General features: G+C 33.2%; 2 protein-coding genes across 2 annotated transcripts; one reads left to right on the plus strand and one right to left on the minus strand.

The window, feature by feature from the left end:
- Positions 1 to 2222: 2222 nt before the first annotated feature.
- LOC110929758 (dynamin-related protein 4C) lies at positions 2223 to 11488 on the plus strand. The gene is made up of 2 exons (XM_022172938.2): positions 2223 to 2912; positions 9958 to 11488. The coding sequence occupies exons 1-2, from the start codon at positions 2351 to 2353 to the stop codon at positions 11394 to 11396; spliced, it is 2001 nt and encodes a 666-aa protein (XP_022028630.1). The 5' UTR covers positions 2223 to 2350; the 3' UTR covers positions 11397 to 11488.
- Positions 4182 to 5893, minus strand: LOC110929759. The gene is made up of 4 exons (XM_022172939.2): positions 5390 to 5893; positions 5193 to 5319; positions 4555 to 4658; positions 4182 to 4444 (listed from the first exon to the last, which is right to left on the minus strand). Exons 1-4 carry the CDS (start codon positions 5452 to 5454, stop codon positions 4375 to 4377), a joined length of 366 nt encoding a protein of 121 aa, XP_022028631.1. The 5' UTR covers positions 5455 to 5893; the 3' UTR covers positions 4182 to 4374.
- Positions 11489 to 14085: the final 2597 nt, after the last annotated feature.

Below are 14085 nucleotides of genomic sequence, written 5' to 3' on the forward strand. Positions count from 1 at the left end.
GTATCTAATCCCATTCGCTCCCCTAGCTTTCGTCTCTCAGTGTCAGTGTCGGCCTAGCGTGCTTTCGCTGTTGGTGTTCTTTCCGATCTCTGCGCGCTTTACCGCTCCACCGAAAATTCTCTCTGCCCCTACCGTACTCCAGCTTGGTAGTTTCCACCGCCTGTCCAGAGTTGAGCCCTGGGATTTGACGGCGGACTTAAAAAGCCACCTCTAGACGCTTTACGCCCAATCATTCCGGATAACGCGTGCATCCTTTATTACCACGGCTACTGGCACAGAGTTAGCCGATAATTTCAAAAAAATAATTAATAAATCAACTCACACGCTGACCCAGACAATTTATCTATACCATCTTAAAATACAACTTTTTTCAGGCAAATAAGGTAATTTCATCAAAATTTTAAGACACTTAAAGGAGTTTAGTGTCTTAAAACGAGGGTAAAATTACCCTTCCATCCTTCTACTTAATGTTGAAACTCTTGAAGCTTTTGCACATTCGCGCATCCCATATTGAGTGAGAAAGAAAGTTTGGATGAAAGAAATATATATAAAATAACCCTTTCTTTTTCTAAAGAATTCATCTATTCCGTTGTTTCTTTACCCCACATTGAAGAAGAAATAAAAATGAATGGATTGCATATTTTGTGAAGGAAAATTAAGCTCTTACAAGAGTTAAATAATTGTGGGCTAAGTAAAATTTTATTTTTAGCGTTTTAACAAAGAATAAGTTGTATTGTTTGGTCGAGTGAGCCAACTCGATTTTTAATTGGCGTGAGCTCGAGTTTAAAATTCCAGCTCGATTTTGATGTTAAGCCTCGACTTGAGCTAGCTCGATATGAAGATCAAACCAAGTTCAAGCAAGCCTTGGCTTAACGCAGCCTTAAGTGTTGTATCCTTTGCTGGATGCATTACGCAAACACCATTCTAGTAAAGTAAAACATCTAACTTATTTCATTTTGAATAAATTGCCAAAATCGTCCCTGAGTTTTGGACGTGTTTACCAGTTTCATCCAAAACAACTACTATATTGCCCTTCACTTTTAAGATTTTTTGCCATTTTTATCCAAACGTCTAACTTTTTTGCCAAAATCGTCCTTAAGATTTGAGTTTTGTCATTTTCATCCAAATGTCTGATAAAAAAAATATAAAGCAAATTAGACATTTGAATGAAAATAACAAAAAAATCTCAAAAGTGAAGGGCCATATGGTAAAAAAAGTTAACATTTGGATGAAAATAACAAAAAATCTCAAAAGTGCAGGGACATATGATACAAAAAAATTATTTTGGATGAAACTAACAAACATGCACAAACCCAGGGACGAATTTAAAAATATACTCTTTCATTTTTATAGTTATGATTGTATTCCAAATATTTCTTATTAAAATCGTTGCATATGCTTTTTGTTGTGATTTAAACACAATAAACATTGTTTATCTTTTGGAGCATTTGGAAATCAAGGAACGACAATTTGGAGCATTTGGAAATCAAGGAACGAATTGAAGCGGTGTTTGAAAATCAGGTGCCATCGGTTTCGAAGGTGACCGAGGAAGTGAAAGCTCTTAGCTTTCTTTAGGTGAAACAAAGGTCGGGTCGGATGACTTTGTCGTAGGAGGATTGGAAGCAGTTTGATTTCGGTCAACGTAGCCGCTTTTGTTTTGCTGTAGTTTCGTTCTAGTCGATGTGGTTTCGGGTTGGTTTCCTTCCTTGTATTGTGCCGGTCGTCAACTGGTTGGTGAACGTTTTTGTATATTTCGATGAGATTTATATATGGTTTTGTTTGTCGTTAAAAAAATATTGTTTATCTTTTTCTAATAGAAATTCTTAGATTTATAAGATAAATCATAAATGCATCATAATATCCATTTAAAATTTAAACTCAAAACCAAGCACGTTATTTAACTAACAGCATTGTCTAGTTAGGAAAAAATAGAAACTATTTATTTGTTTTGAAAACACAATTGAGCTGCTTTTTCTCTAGAAAACTTTTAAAAATTAAAACATACATTTCCCATTTAGAAGTAAATGCTATCAACGAGAATATTAAAAAATAATTATCAATGTATTTTGCACTTTCCTTATTGTCTCTTGCATAATTTTAGAGAGAATTTGTAGCTGTCATTTGACCACCGTATTCTTGGCCACAAATCTCTTCCTGTCATTAATTGTAATTGTTGTATATTGGCCTATTTAAGCCACTGTATATTAGAATTAAGCCTTTTTTGATAATTCATTCAAGTTTCATAAATGCAAATACCATGTCATCCCTGCTTATTTAAACAATATCGCTCATAGTAACCACACTTATATTTTCCATAACATTATCACCCTCCTCCTCACTTCCAGCAACAATGACTAAAAATGAGCACACAAATACCTACAATGGTGAAGAAATCTATCCTTCCATAGACGATGACAACCAAGATTTTCCGCCTCTTGTTGTTTCTTACAACGACAAGATACGTCCTATTCTTGACGCCGTGGACAAGCTCCGTCGCCTCAACGTCACACAAGAAGGCATTCCTCTCCCCACCATCGTGGTTGTAGGAGATCAGTCCTCCGGGAAGTCTAGTGTTTTAGAGTCACTTGCGGGTATAAGTTTGCCACGTGGGCAAGATATATGCACAAGGGTACCCCTTATAATGAGGCTCCAACACCATACGGATCCTGTGCCAGAGTTCCTTCTTGAGTATCAGAAAAAATCTATTAAGATCGATGAAGAAAGCCAGATATCTGATGCCATTAATAAGGCTACGGTGGAGATCGCCGGAAACTCTAAAGGCATATCGAATGTTCCATTAACTTTGGTGGTTAAGAAGGAAGGTGTTCCAGATCTTACGATGATTGATTTGCCTGGAATCACTCGGGTTCCCATAGGTGATCAACCGGAAAATATTTATGAACAAATTTCAGGTACTTTGCTCTTTATTATTCTTTATGTTGTTCTAAGTCAGTCTTGTTATAATAGCAAATTCTTTTAGAAAATTATAGCAGGGGTAATTTAAAAAACATATAATAAGAAGTTAATAAAAAATTTAACTTGTAAGTTGCAACATGAGAAAGTGACAGAAAGAAGTTCGGTTGTGAATACATTATTATTATTACTTTGTTCTTAAATATTATACACTAGTATTAAGCCCCTGCGTTGCAGCGGTTGTTATAAAATTGTGTTAAGTAATAGCAATACTATACCATTGTCAGCGACCACCAATATCGGAAAAGCTCGTAAAATCAAAATAAATAAAAACGGGAAAAAAATAACACCGAGCGAAAAGCAGATGTAAAATCTTTGAATCACGCACGCTCGTTGCTGAGAAATTAAACCGAAACGTAAACATAGAAAAAAATAACTAAGTCCACCTAGGACCCGCGTGTTGGACGAACTTGTCAAACGCAGAAAAATAGATGTGACGCGACGGGTCAGTCAAACGGGGAAAAAATATACGAAAAAGTGTTGATCCCCACACGCACGTTGCAGCGCGTTAACTCACAAAATTTAAAACGAAATGAAAAGCTTGGAAAATATGAAAAGTATGGTGGACCAAAATTGAAATAAAAAAGAGTAGGGATTAAATTGCAAAAGATGAAAAACTTTGGGTTAAAAGTAAAAAAACAAAGGGTCTAAATTGAAGTTATTTATTAATTTTAGATAAAAATAAGGATAAAAATAAATGATATTATTAATTAATATTAATATTAAAAGAAATTTGTTAAACAAATATAAATAAAATTTATGAGGTTGAAGGAGAGAATATTATGTGCCATTATTTGGAGTCTTTTATTATAAGTTAGATTAGATTAGATATGTTACGACTTACCACCTATGATAGCGGTTAATTTATTAAAAATAACGATCATGAATTATTATTTATAACTTAGCATAGACTATACATATGCATCCTACGTATATCATTTTACATTTCGTATATATGATGTTCCAATTGACATTACGTAAAATATTTAATATTTATTTGAACATTTCAGAAAAAAGGATGATCATATAGAATTGAATTATGAATGGATCTCAATATAATTACGAGAATCAATGTGATGAAGTGTAGGGCAGCAAACAAAATACTAGTTTATTTTTTTCTTTCAACTAGTGGTATCAATCCGGCGCGATGCGCCGGGGTTTGCGGGAGTTTGATTTGATTTGGCTCGTGATTTGGTTTGGCTCATTCGTGGTGGTATAGGCACTTGCAAACTCTAAAAAAACTGTTGTACAAATATGTTTAAATTAAACTAAACTTGTACAAATACATAACTTCTAAACTGTTACAAATACAACACACCCGCTAGATCTAATGCCACAAAAGTAGGGTACCAGCTGAATACACGGGGGTTGGGTCGAGACGCGTGTAAAAACCGAGGTAAGTCATAAAATGCGTTGAACTTTGTGTTTGTTTTCCATCACCACAAAGTAGCATTGGTTGTTTGCAAATACCCTGAAAAAACGGGGTTGTTCTAGTAAATATTTTTTACTAAAAATTAAGTTGTAACAAAATGATCTAAAATCACATCAAATAATAACCATAAAGAAGTGGTTCAGTTTCACCTGTGAAACAATGTTGCTAACAATGTGCCTACCATGAGACACATTCTAGAAGAATCCTCTTTTCCATCTTGCAAATGTTTGTAGTAGGTACCTTTATACCTGATCTGCAGACACCTTATCATTCAAAGATCTATAACGTCAAGGAATCCTAATTACCTTGATCCCTAAAAAAGTGCACTGGCCAAAGTAAAAATAAATAAGCGAACTTGCAAAATATTTAGTTCATTACAACTAACAAAAGGTACAAGTTGGTGACATTTTAATGTAATAAACCTTAAAGTATCATGAAGCATCATGTTTATATGCGAAACTCAAGTTTAGGGGTGTTCATCACTTCCTCTATTCGGTTTTTAGTTTATTTGGTTTTAATTTTTCCTGTGCCTTAACCAAAAACCGAACCAAATATAATAACTTATTAATGGAACCAAACTGAACACGGTAAATTCTTAACCAAACTGAATAACGAATACGGAAAGTTCGGCTCTGTTTGGTTTTCAGTTTATTTGGTTTTCAGTTTGTTCTATCTTAACCGAAAACCAACCCGAATAAGACAAGTTATTAACCAAATCGAACCGTATAACTGAATAATTAATACGAATGAAGCGGACACAGTTAAGTTAAGAGAAGAGAAAACTAACATTGGCCATACGGATGAAAATGACGAATCTATGGTTTCCTTCATCTTCAATTTCAGGCATAGCAGCCATCGGGCGTTGGAACTGACCAGCTTGCATTCCTCTATATGTCTGGTGGAATTGCACATGTCTATGATGAATAACCATGATAAAATAACAATTTGATGATGCTATAAAAGCGATTTACCAAAACAAATTACAATTTTTTTGTTAGCGTGCATATGATAAGTTCATACAAGAACAACAGCATATAGAAACAAAACATCAACAAAACTACAGCCCAACCTTTAAGAAATAAAAAAAAACATGAGTACAACAATAACTAAAACACGTTAAACTGATTAATTCAACATAACCATAGCAAAAACCCCAAAAGTGTAACATAAACCAACAAAACTGATGGAAAGAAACAAATCCAAATGAATCTCTTAAAGAGAAGCACCAACATCAATATCATCGGCAATGAACTTCCCATATGAACACATCTGATTTGGTTAGATGTGTATTCGTAGGCTCAGATATAATACCTCATCGTGGCTGCAAATCATTAGATTGCCACGCCAAAACAACAAAGATAGACGATTTTTCTTATATCATTATCATCATGGCCTATTTAATTTTCTTTGGTACAATGTTCATGTTCTCAAAGTACAGAAAGCACAAAAAAACCCACAAAAAAACAAAATCCATTACTGCCATGCCAAGGCAACATCAACATCCAATTTACAGTCATACGTATGAATTCATCGCAGCCATAAGACATATATAAGTTGATACAAACGACAAACCCAAGCCAACCATAGCGACACAAATCCCCGACCACCACATCGACAGATAGAGATGGTGCCAGGGACCTCAACACAAGGCCGACCACCACTGGCACCATCTAACACCAAAAATGTAAGCAAGATTATTCTCGCTCGCGGTGGGGTTAATCGACCGTTAATCGAAGGCAACGATCGCCACAAATATCATCAAACGGATCCACCATCACCATCAATACAACTCATCACCATCAATACAACTCGTATATTAAACAGCTACAACTCCACCACCACCACTACCAACACATCCAACTCCACCACCTCTACCAACACAATCAGGACACCAAAATATTTGACCACCACCACCAACACAATCGTCTAATTAATCAATCTCAGAAATCAAAGCAAACAAAAAACGAAATCACGAACACCAATCGACTCAGATCCGAAAAGATCATCATCGTCGAACCCGCTCACTGGCGCTACGGTTGCAACCGGAGTTGCCATACCATGTAGCAAGCCAGCATCATTGCCTGGTAGGCGAAAGGTCGAAACCTCGCAAGAATGCCAGCCGCCATCGCCTAAAACGTCGGCTAAGGTTTTATGTTGAAACTCGCCATACCAAGACTGCCAGAATCCGCCGGTGGTGACCCTCTGGTAACCACCACTCGTTCTTCTTAAAAACGGGTAAGGTGTAAACCGGAAGACACACATCTCAAGGGAGGATGACGACCCACATAGGTCAATCGAAACAAACCAAGACCAAAACCACTGTTCAAATGTGTTGCGGTTGTTCAAGATCAACTTCAAGTTTCCCATTCCGTCTCTAGATCGTCCGATGAGAGACATTGGTACCCTCACCGGAACCCTAGAATCCACAGTGGTCACGGTCGCCGTCAACTACCATCGTTGTTTGCTGCGTCAAAACCACCAGACCATCGCCACCGGTTAAACCTGAGATTGGCCTCCTCTGCAATCTCCTCCCAGAACCAGTCTTCATCAACTCTTTCACTCGAGGGGTCGATTAGGGCACCTGGCATTTAGGTTAGGAAAAGTGGAGCAGGAAGCAAGTGCCGAGTATCTGGTGGCTTCATGCAGGACACGCAGAGCCGTTTCAGGAGGTGGAGCTTTAGGGAGATAACACGTAGCAAACCCTCAAGAAGCCCAACACCGCCCTTAGCAACCACTAAAGCCTAGACACGTTCTTAAATCACTGTTCATTCCCTTTGTCTATTATCATATTAAGATTACGCGATTGCTGTTGCTGGGCTAAACCACCCAAAGGATCTTTTGACACCCTTGACGAGTATATTTGTCATGGAATGTCAGAGGATCCATAGGAATGTTTGTCTAGCGATACAAGGTTATATAAGGTTATAACCTTGTTAAGTCAGATAAGGTCTTATACTACAAAGGGTACAACTGTAAAACATTAAATAATTTTCTCTCATATCATTTATTATTTTTTTGACTAATTAATTAGTAATAAAGATTATCATGCTCCACACAAAAATTTTGGCCTAGAAACATCAAAATTTATCCTACACATTTTTGAAATTTATCCTACACATATTGAAATTTATGCTACACAACTCGTAATTCATCCTACACATCTCATAACTTATCCTACACCTTAAATTAATTTTTTTCTTCTTTGAAAATATATATATATATATTTTTTGAAAATAAGTTACAAATTTAATTAATTAGCTATTAAAAAGGAAGACTAACAATTAATGATCTATCTAATTTTACCAATATACCCTTACACCCATATTAAATACAAAAATTAAATGAAGTAAAATAAAACATTCTTATTGGTTGAAGTTTGATCTTTTTTATTCTTACAAAAATTTTCTTCTCATTTGAACCCTCCACTATATATATATATATATATATGTATATATATATATATATATATATATGTATATATATATATATATGTATAACGCAATAGACAAAAAAGGTAAAAAAATGACTTTTTTTTAAAACGCAATACATGAAAAACACAAATAAATGTCTTATTTGTAAAACGCAATGGCCAGAAAACACTTAAAAATGTCTTATTTGTAAAACGTAATGGCCTAAAAGCACAAAATAAAGTGTACTTTATAAAACGCAATGGACTGAAAAAGCATTAAAATGTGTTTTACCTAAAACACAATGCACAAAAAACACAAAGAAATGTTTTATTTGTAAAACGCAATGGCCAGAAAACACTTAAAAATGTCATTTTTCTAAAACACAATAGCCTAAAAACACAAAAGAAAGTGTACTTTTTAAAACGCAATGGACTGGAAAAGCATAAAAATATGTTTTACCTAAACGCAATGGACTAAAAACACTTCAAAAATGTGTTTATCTAAAACGCAATGGCCAGAAAACACTTAAAATGTCTTTTTTTCTAAAACACAATGGCCTAAAAACACAAAAGAAAGTGTATTTTCTAAAATGCAATGGACTTAAAACACATAAAAGTGTGTTTACCTAAAACGCAATGGACTGAAAATACTTCAAAAATGTGTTTTTCTAAAACGCAATGGCCAGAAAACACATAAAACTGTCTTATTTCTAAAACGCAATGGACACATAAAACTGTCTGTGAATTGTCTGAACCAGGGAGTAGGAAATCAAAAACTGTCTACGAATTTTGGTCATCGAAATGAGGCAATTTCTAAAAAATTAAATTTTCTGATTTATTTTTATTAAAGCAATTTAAACAAAAAAATTGCTCGACCCCAGCCAGGGGCTCTGCCCCTTGGACCCTGCCAGGGGCTGCCGCCCCTTGGACCCTGCTCCCAGGGGCGTTGCCCCCAGACCCCGCCAAGATCGTAAAACGTAATGACTCAATTCAAAAACCCAGATCGTAAAAATGCAATTCAAGAATTTCTTACATAGATCGAAGCCGATTTCTTCAGATTTCTTCAACGACTGACGAAATTTGAATGTTAGAAACACTTATCAGCGATCGAATCGAATGATTCGCTTCAAAATCACAGGAAAAAAAATGAGATATTGTATGAAATTAAACTGGGTTTCTTCCAAAAAGCTGAAGAACACGTTGATCGGGTGTTTGAATCATTGATTGGTGACGAAAATCGCACCATAATGTAGTCACTATTGAGATAGAAAGTGAAGAAATGGTTGAAGGTGGTGGGTTTTGAAAATGGTGGTTTTGAAGTTACTGGGGAGAAGGAAGAAGAAATGATACGATTGACTAAAATACCCTACCTCTTTATTTTAAATTTTGTTACATGTCATAATCCTATTGTTTTCTATCCTTGCTAACCAAAATAAACTTTTTATTTGATCCACACCCTCATTTTTATAACCAAGTTTTAACTATAATAAATTATCTGTTTTTCAATTTTATATTCTATAATATAACAAATATTTTATAAAATATAACAAAACTTATTTAAAAATCATAAAATTACAAGGAAACCTTTAAAACTGAAATTCAAACATAAATATCACACAATCTAAAACTTAAACAATACATAAATTAAAGTAGTTCTAACTGTCAAATTTTGCTCTAAGTTTGGCACACCGTTTTTTTATGGAATTCAAATTTGACTTACATCCTTGTAGAGGATTATAGTTTCATTAATCATGCTCAAGTCAAGCATTTTTGCCATTTTAGCATTGAATTGATTTAGTTGAACATATTATTAAGCTTAGAAGTAATACCATTCCAGACTTTGTCTTTTGATGATTTGGCCTTAGATTTGTTCGTGCCCATAGGACCAGGTAGCACATTAACATCGTCGTCGTAATCATCAACAAATAGAGGAATATCGTTAAGTTATCGTTGTTATCAAAACATGTGTTATCGTCTGAATAAGTAGTGTTGTCATTTAAATCACATATCTTGTTCCTCTCCCTAGCTTTGTTAGAATTTGTCATTAAAATCACATATTTGCCGCTAAAAAGACATCACCATGATAGTATTATGAAAAAAAAGATGGCTAAAGTTCTTAATAGTTGTTTATTTGTGGTTCAAGGTATGATAATGGAGTACATAAAGCCAGAAGAAAGCATCATTTTGAATGTTCTTTCTGCTTCGGTTGATTTCACCACATGCGAATCAATATGCATGTCACGACGTGTGGATAGCACCGGGCAGAGGACACTAGCTGTTGTTACCAAATGTGACCGTTCCCCAGATGGCCTACTTGAAAAAGTGACCACAAATGATGTCAACATTGGCCTCGGCTACATTTGTGTCCGAAACAGGATCAACGAAGAAACCTATGAAGAAGCTCGAAACCAAGAAGCCACGCTATTTGAAACTCACCCGTTACTATCCAAGATTGACAAATCCATGGTGGGTATTCCTGTTTTGGCACATAGGCTTGTTCAGATCCAATCGGTAATCATATCAAAATGTTTGCCCGAAATCATCAAGAATATCAATGACCGACTCAATGCTTCGGTTTTGGACCTCAACAAATTACCAAGAAATCTTACAAGTGTTCCGGATGCAATGGTTACATTTATTCAAATTGTTGGGTCCTTGAAAGAAACTCTTCAAAAGATCTTAATCCAAGGTGAATTTGATGAATATGAAAATGATAATGAAATGCATTGTGATGCTCGGTTGGCGGAGATGGTAGACAAGTTATCAAAAGATCTCCAATCAAGTGTCAACTTTTCTGAAAATTTCTTGGTTGAGGAAATGCAGGTTTTGGAGGAAGCTAATGGAATTCGATTGCCTAATTTTCTTCCCCGCTCGGTTTTTCTTTGCCTGCTTAAGAGAAAAGTGAACGCTATCTCCGATTTGCCTGTTGGCTTTGTAAACAAAGTGTGGGATTATCTTGAAATCGTTTATGCTAGAGTATTGATAGATCGATGTGGAAATTACCCGCAGTTGCTTCCTTCCATAAAGAAAGCAACTCAATATGCTATGGCAAAATTAAAGGCTATGTTTGTGGAAAGGGTTGTTGAAATGATAGAGATGGAGAAGATGACAGATTACACATGTGACCCTGATTTTATTACTTCTTACAACAAGCTAATGAGCTACCATGCTCAGTTTTCGATGAACTTATCACAGTCATACATGACGAGTTATTCGATAAATGTGGAAGGTTATGGGAGTATAGACATTGGGCATCTACGTGAAGTTCCGGAAAACACAAGGAATCAAGCTTTTGATCTCAAAATGAGGATGGCGGCGTATTGGAAAATTGTTTTGAAACGTATGGTGGATTGTTTAGCGCTCGAACTGCGGTATTTTATGCAAAAAATGGTGGACAAGGAGATGGAGATGGAGATAGTGAATGAGGTAATGGTACATGGTGGTGGTATAGAGAAGATGTTGGATGAACCACCCTATATTGCTAAAAAGAGGGAGCGGCTTCAAAGCAGCATTAGCTTGCTTAAAGAATCGAAAGAAATAATAGAACAAGTCATGGATGGTATTGCGGTTACATCTTATTAACTTATTTAGTAACCAATGGTTGGATGAGAGACATTCTGCTATGTGTTCTGGTTGAATCATATTTACATTTGTATTAAAATTTCAATTATGTATTTTCTTGTCTGTATCCTGTCTTCAACCTGAGGAAAAAAGATTTTAATCTGTAACAAAATAAAGTCTAATGATATTCCAGCACCATTCAACCGAAAACAAATAAAGAAATTTGCCAATCAACTTTATTTGTTCATGAATATAATATTCACAAACCTCTCTTCTTTTAGAGCATTCACATCCAATCCATCAAATTATACATACATTCCACTAAAAAACAACTTCTATATCAATATATTTCCACTAAAAACAAATACTTTTTCTCTCTCCTTTCAATTAAATAATATTATCATTACCTTTTTCTCTCACTTCCACTCACAACTACTTTCAAAATATATTAAAAAATTATAACGGGTGAACAGTGTCCCCCCAAATATACAGATGAACAGTAACATTTTCTCTCTCCTCTACTCACAACCACTTTTTATACCCTTTATAATATAAAAACCCCTCCTCACATAATTTGATGGTTAGGATGTGAATGCTCTTATCTTTCTCTATATATAATCTTTCTCTATATATACATAGATATATATAAAGATAGAGTGAAAGTGATATTCCAGCACCATTCAACCGAAAACAAATAAAGAAATTTGCCAATCAACTTTATTTGTTCATGAATATAATATTCACAAACCTCTCTTCTTTTATCTTTCTCTATATATAATCTTTCTCTATATATACATAGATATATATATAAAGATAGAGTGAAAGTGGAGGGTTCAAATGAGAAGAATTTTTTTGTAAGAAGAAAAAAGAAGAAATTTCAACCAATAAGAATACTTCATTTACTTCATTTAATATTTGCATTTAATTTTAGTATAAGGGTATATTGGTAAACCTACATAAATCATTAATTTGTATTCTTCCCCTTTAATAACTAACTAAATTAAATTTATAACTCCTTTTCAAAACATATACTTTTTCCAAATTAAAAAAACAACTTAATTTAAAGTGTAGAATAAATTACTAGTTGTGTAGTATAAATTACGAGTTGTGTAGGATATATTTTGAAGTGTGTAGGATAAATTTTGGCTATGTAGGATAAAATTCTATAATGTGTATGTATATGTATGAAAATTTTGATATGTGTAGGTTTTGTATATTATATGTAGAATAATTAATGATTGGTTGACTAATTATTAAAGAGAATAAAATTAATTATATGAGTTATAAAAAATAGTATTTTATTAATATGCTCTTTCTTTTTTTTTTCTTACATTAAATTTCTTCTCAAATGAACCTGGGTATAAAAATAAAATTTAAAGATGTGAGAATAAGATGAGCCTATAATAATTTTGCATGACATTCTGTATTTTTTTATACTTCAATTCTATTATAAAGTTATTCCTGCTTCTAACAACTTAATCAATAATTTTCGAGCTATATTGTTTTGTATCACATATAAGCAAATCGAATCACGGATTGACATAGGTGAATAATAAATAATTTTGAGATAGTAGTATGCAGGGCCTTTTTCGAAAATCACAAAAATAATAAATAATTTCCTATACTTTCGAATCAATATGTATCGCCTGATTTCACGTGAATATCATGTGTATAGGTCTAAACTAGCAGGGTGCCCGTGCGATGCGGCGGGGGTGACACTTTGCATTGTAACACTTGTTTCTGGTAGTTTTCTTATTCGTATAATATTTATGATAATATTATTGTGGTGGATATATGTCATAAGTTTACACATATGTAAAAGTTTTGTTTTTTTTAATAAAAATTAATAAATAAAAGACAAAAAATAATGTTTTTTTTTTTTTTTATAAAAGTTAATAATCAAAAGACAAAAAATAAAAGATAAGTTGTTATAATTGTAAAGTTTGTTTATTTTATTGGTTAAATTATAAAGTATAATTTTATTCTTTAAAGTTCATAACTTTTTCTAAATATCCACATAGTACCCATCCAATAAACTTTAAGTTTAAACTTTTCGTTTTTATAAAAATAAAAAATAGTATTTGACTCGTAAGTACGTTTTAGAGCTTTAACTTAAATTGTTAAATTTCGGTATTTTACAAATATAAAAAAATTTATATTTTTATAAAATTTCAATAATTATTTTTATAAAAAAATAGGATGATAAGAGTTTATATCTTTATTAACTTTATATCATATTAAGTTCAAATTTTTAGTTCCTAACTAATCTTATCTATATGAGTCTACTTTTAACTAATAATCCCTAAAAATATGCAACACAATCTACTACTATGTATCTAGTCAAGTTGGTAAATAATTCTTTTAGAACTGATTAATATTATCTATAACAATATAGTTGAACTTATAATTCCTAAAAAATTGCAACCCAGTTTAGAATTTATCTAGTAAAAATTGTAAATTTCTGGAGTATTTTATTTATATTACTTGTTATAAAAATGTTTATAAAATAATTAATTTTTTATTAACTTTATATCATAGTAAGTTCAGTTTTTTAGTTTAGCTTTAAAGTTTATTACTTTATTACTTTTTAATTAAGAAATGCAAATTATTAGATTAATATCCAAGAATAACTGTGATATTTTATAATTTTAGCTTGACTATATCTAACTGCAATATCTATTTATTGCAACTTTAGGATATTAACTTATAT

The sequence above is a fragment of the Helianthus annuus genome, chromosome 3, assembly GCF_002127325.2.
Source record: "Helianthus annuus cultivar XRQ/B chromosome 3, HanXRQr2.0-SUNRISE, whole genome shotgun sequence".
NCBI lineage: Eukaryota > Viridiplantae > Streptophyta > Magnoliopsida > Asterales > Asteraceae > Helianthus > Helianthus annuus.

What these genes read in the sequence shown, in the direction of transcription:
- LOC110929758 (XM_022172938.2), top strand. Translation starts at nt 2,351, where the DNA reads ATGACTAAAAATGAGCACACAAATACCTACAATGGTGAAGAAATCTAT. An exon ending in TATTTATGAACAAATTTCAG is followed by an intron (nt 2,913 to 9,957) that starts GTACTTTGCTCT and finishes TTGTGGTTCAAG; the next exon opens with GTATGATAATGGAGTACATA.
- LOC110929759 (XM_022172939.2), bottom strand. Translation starts at nt 5,454, where the DNA reads ATGTTTTGTTTCTATATGCTGTTGTTCTTGTATGAACTTATCATATGC. An exon ending in TGCACGCTAACAAAAAAATT is followed by an intron (nt 5,320 to 5,389) that starts GTAATTTGTTTT and finishes TATTCATCATAG; the next exon opens with ACATGTGCAATTCCACCAGA. An exon ending in TTAGCAACATTGTTTCACAG is followed by an intron (nt 4,445 to 4,554) that starts GTGAAACTGAAC and finishes CCGTTTTTTCAG; the next exon opens with GGTATTTGCAAACAACCAAT.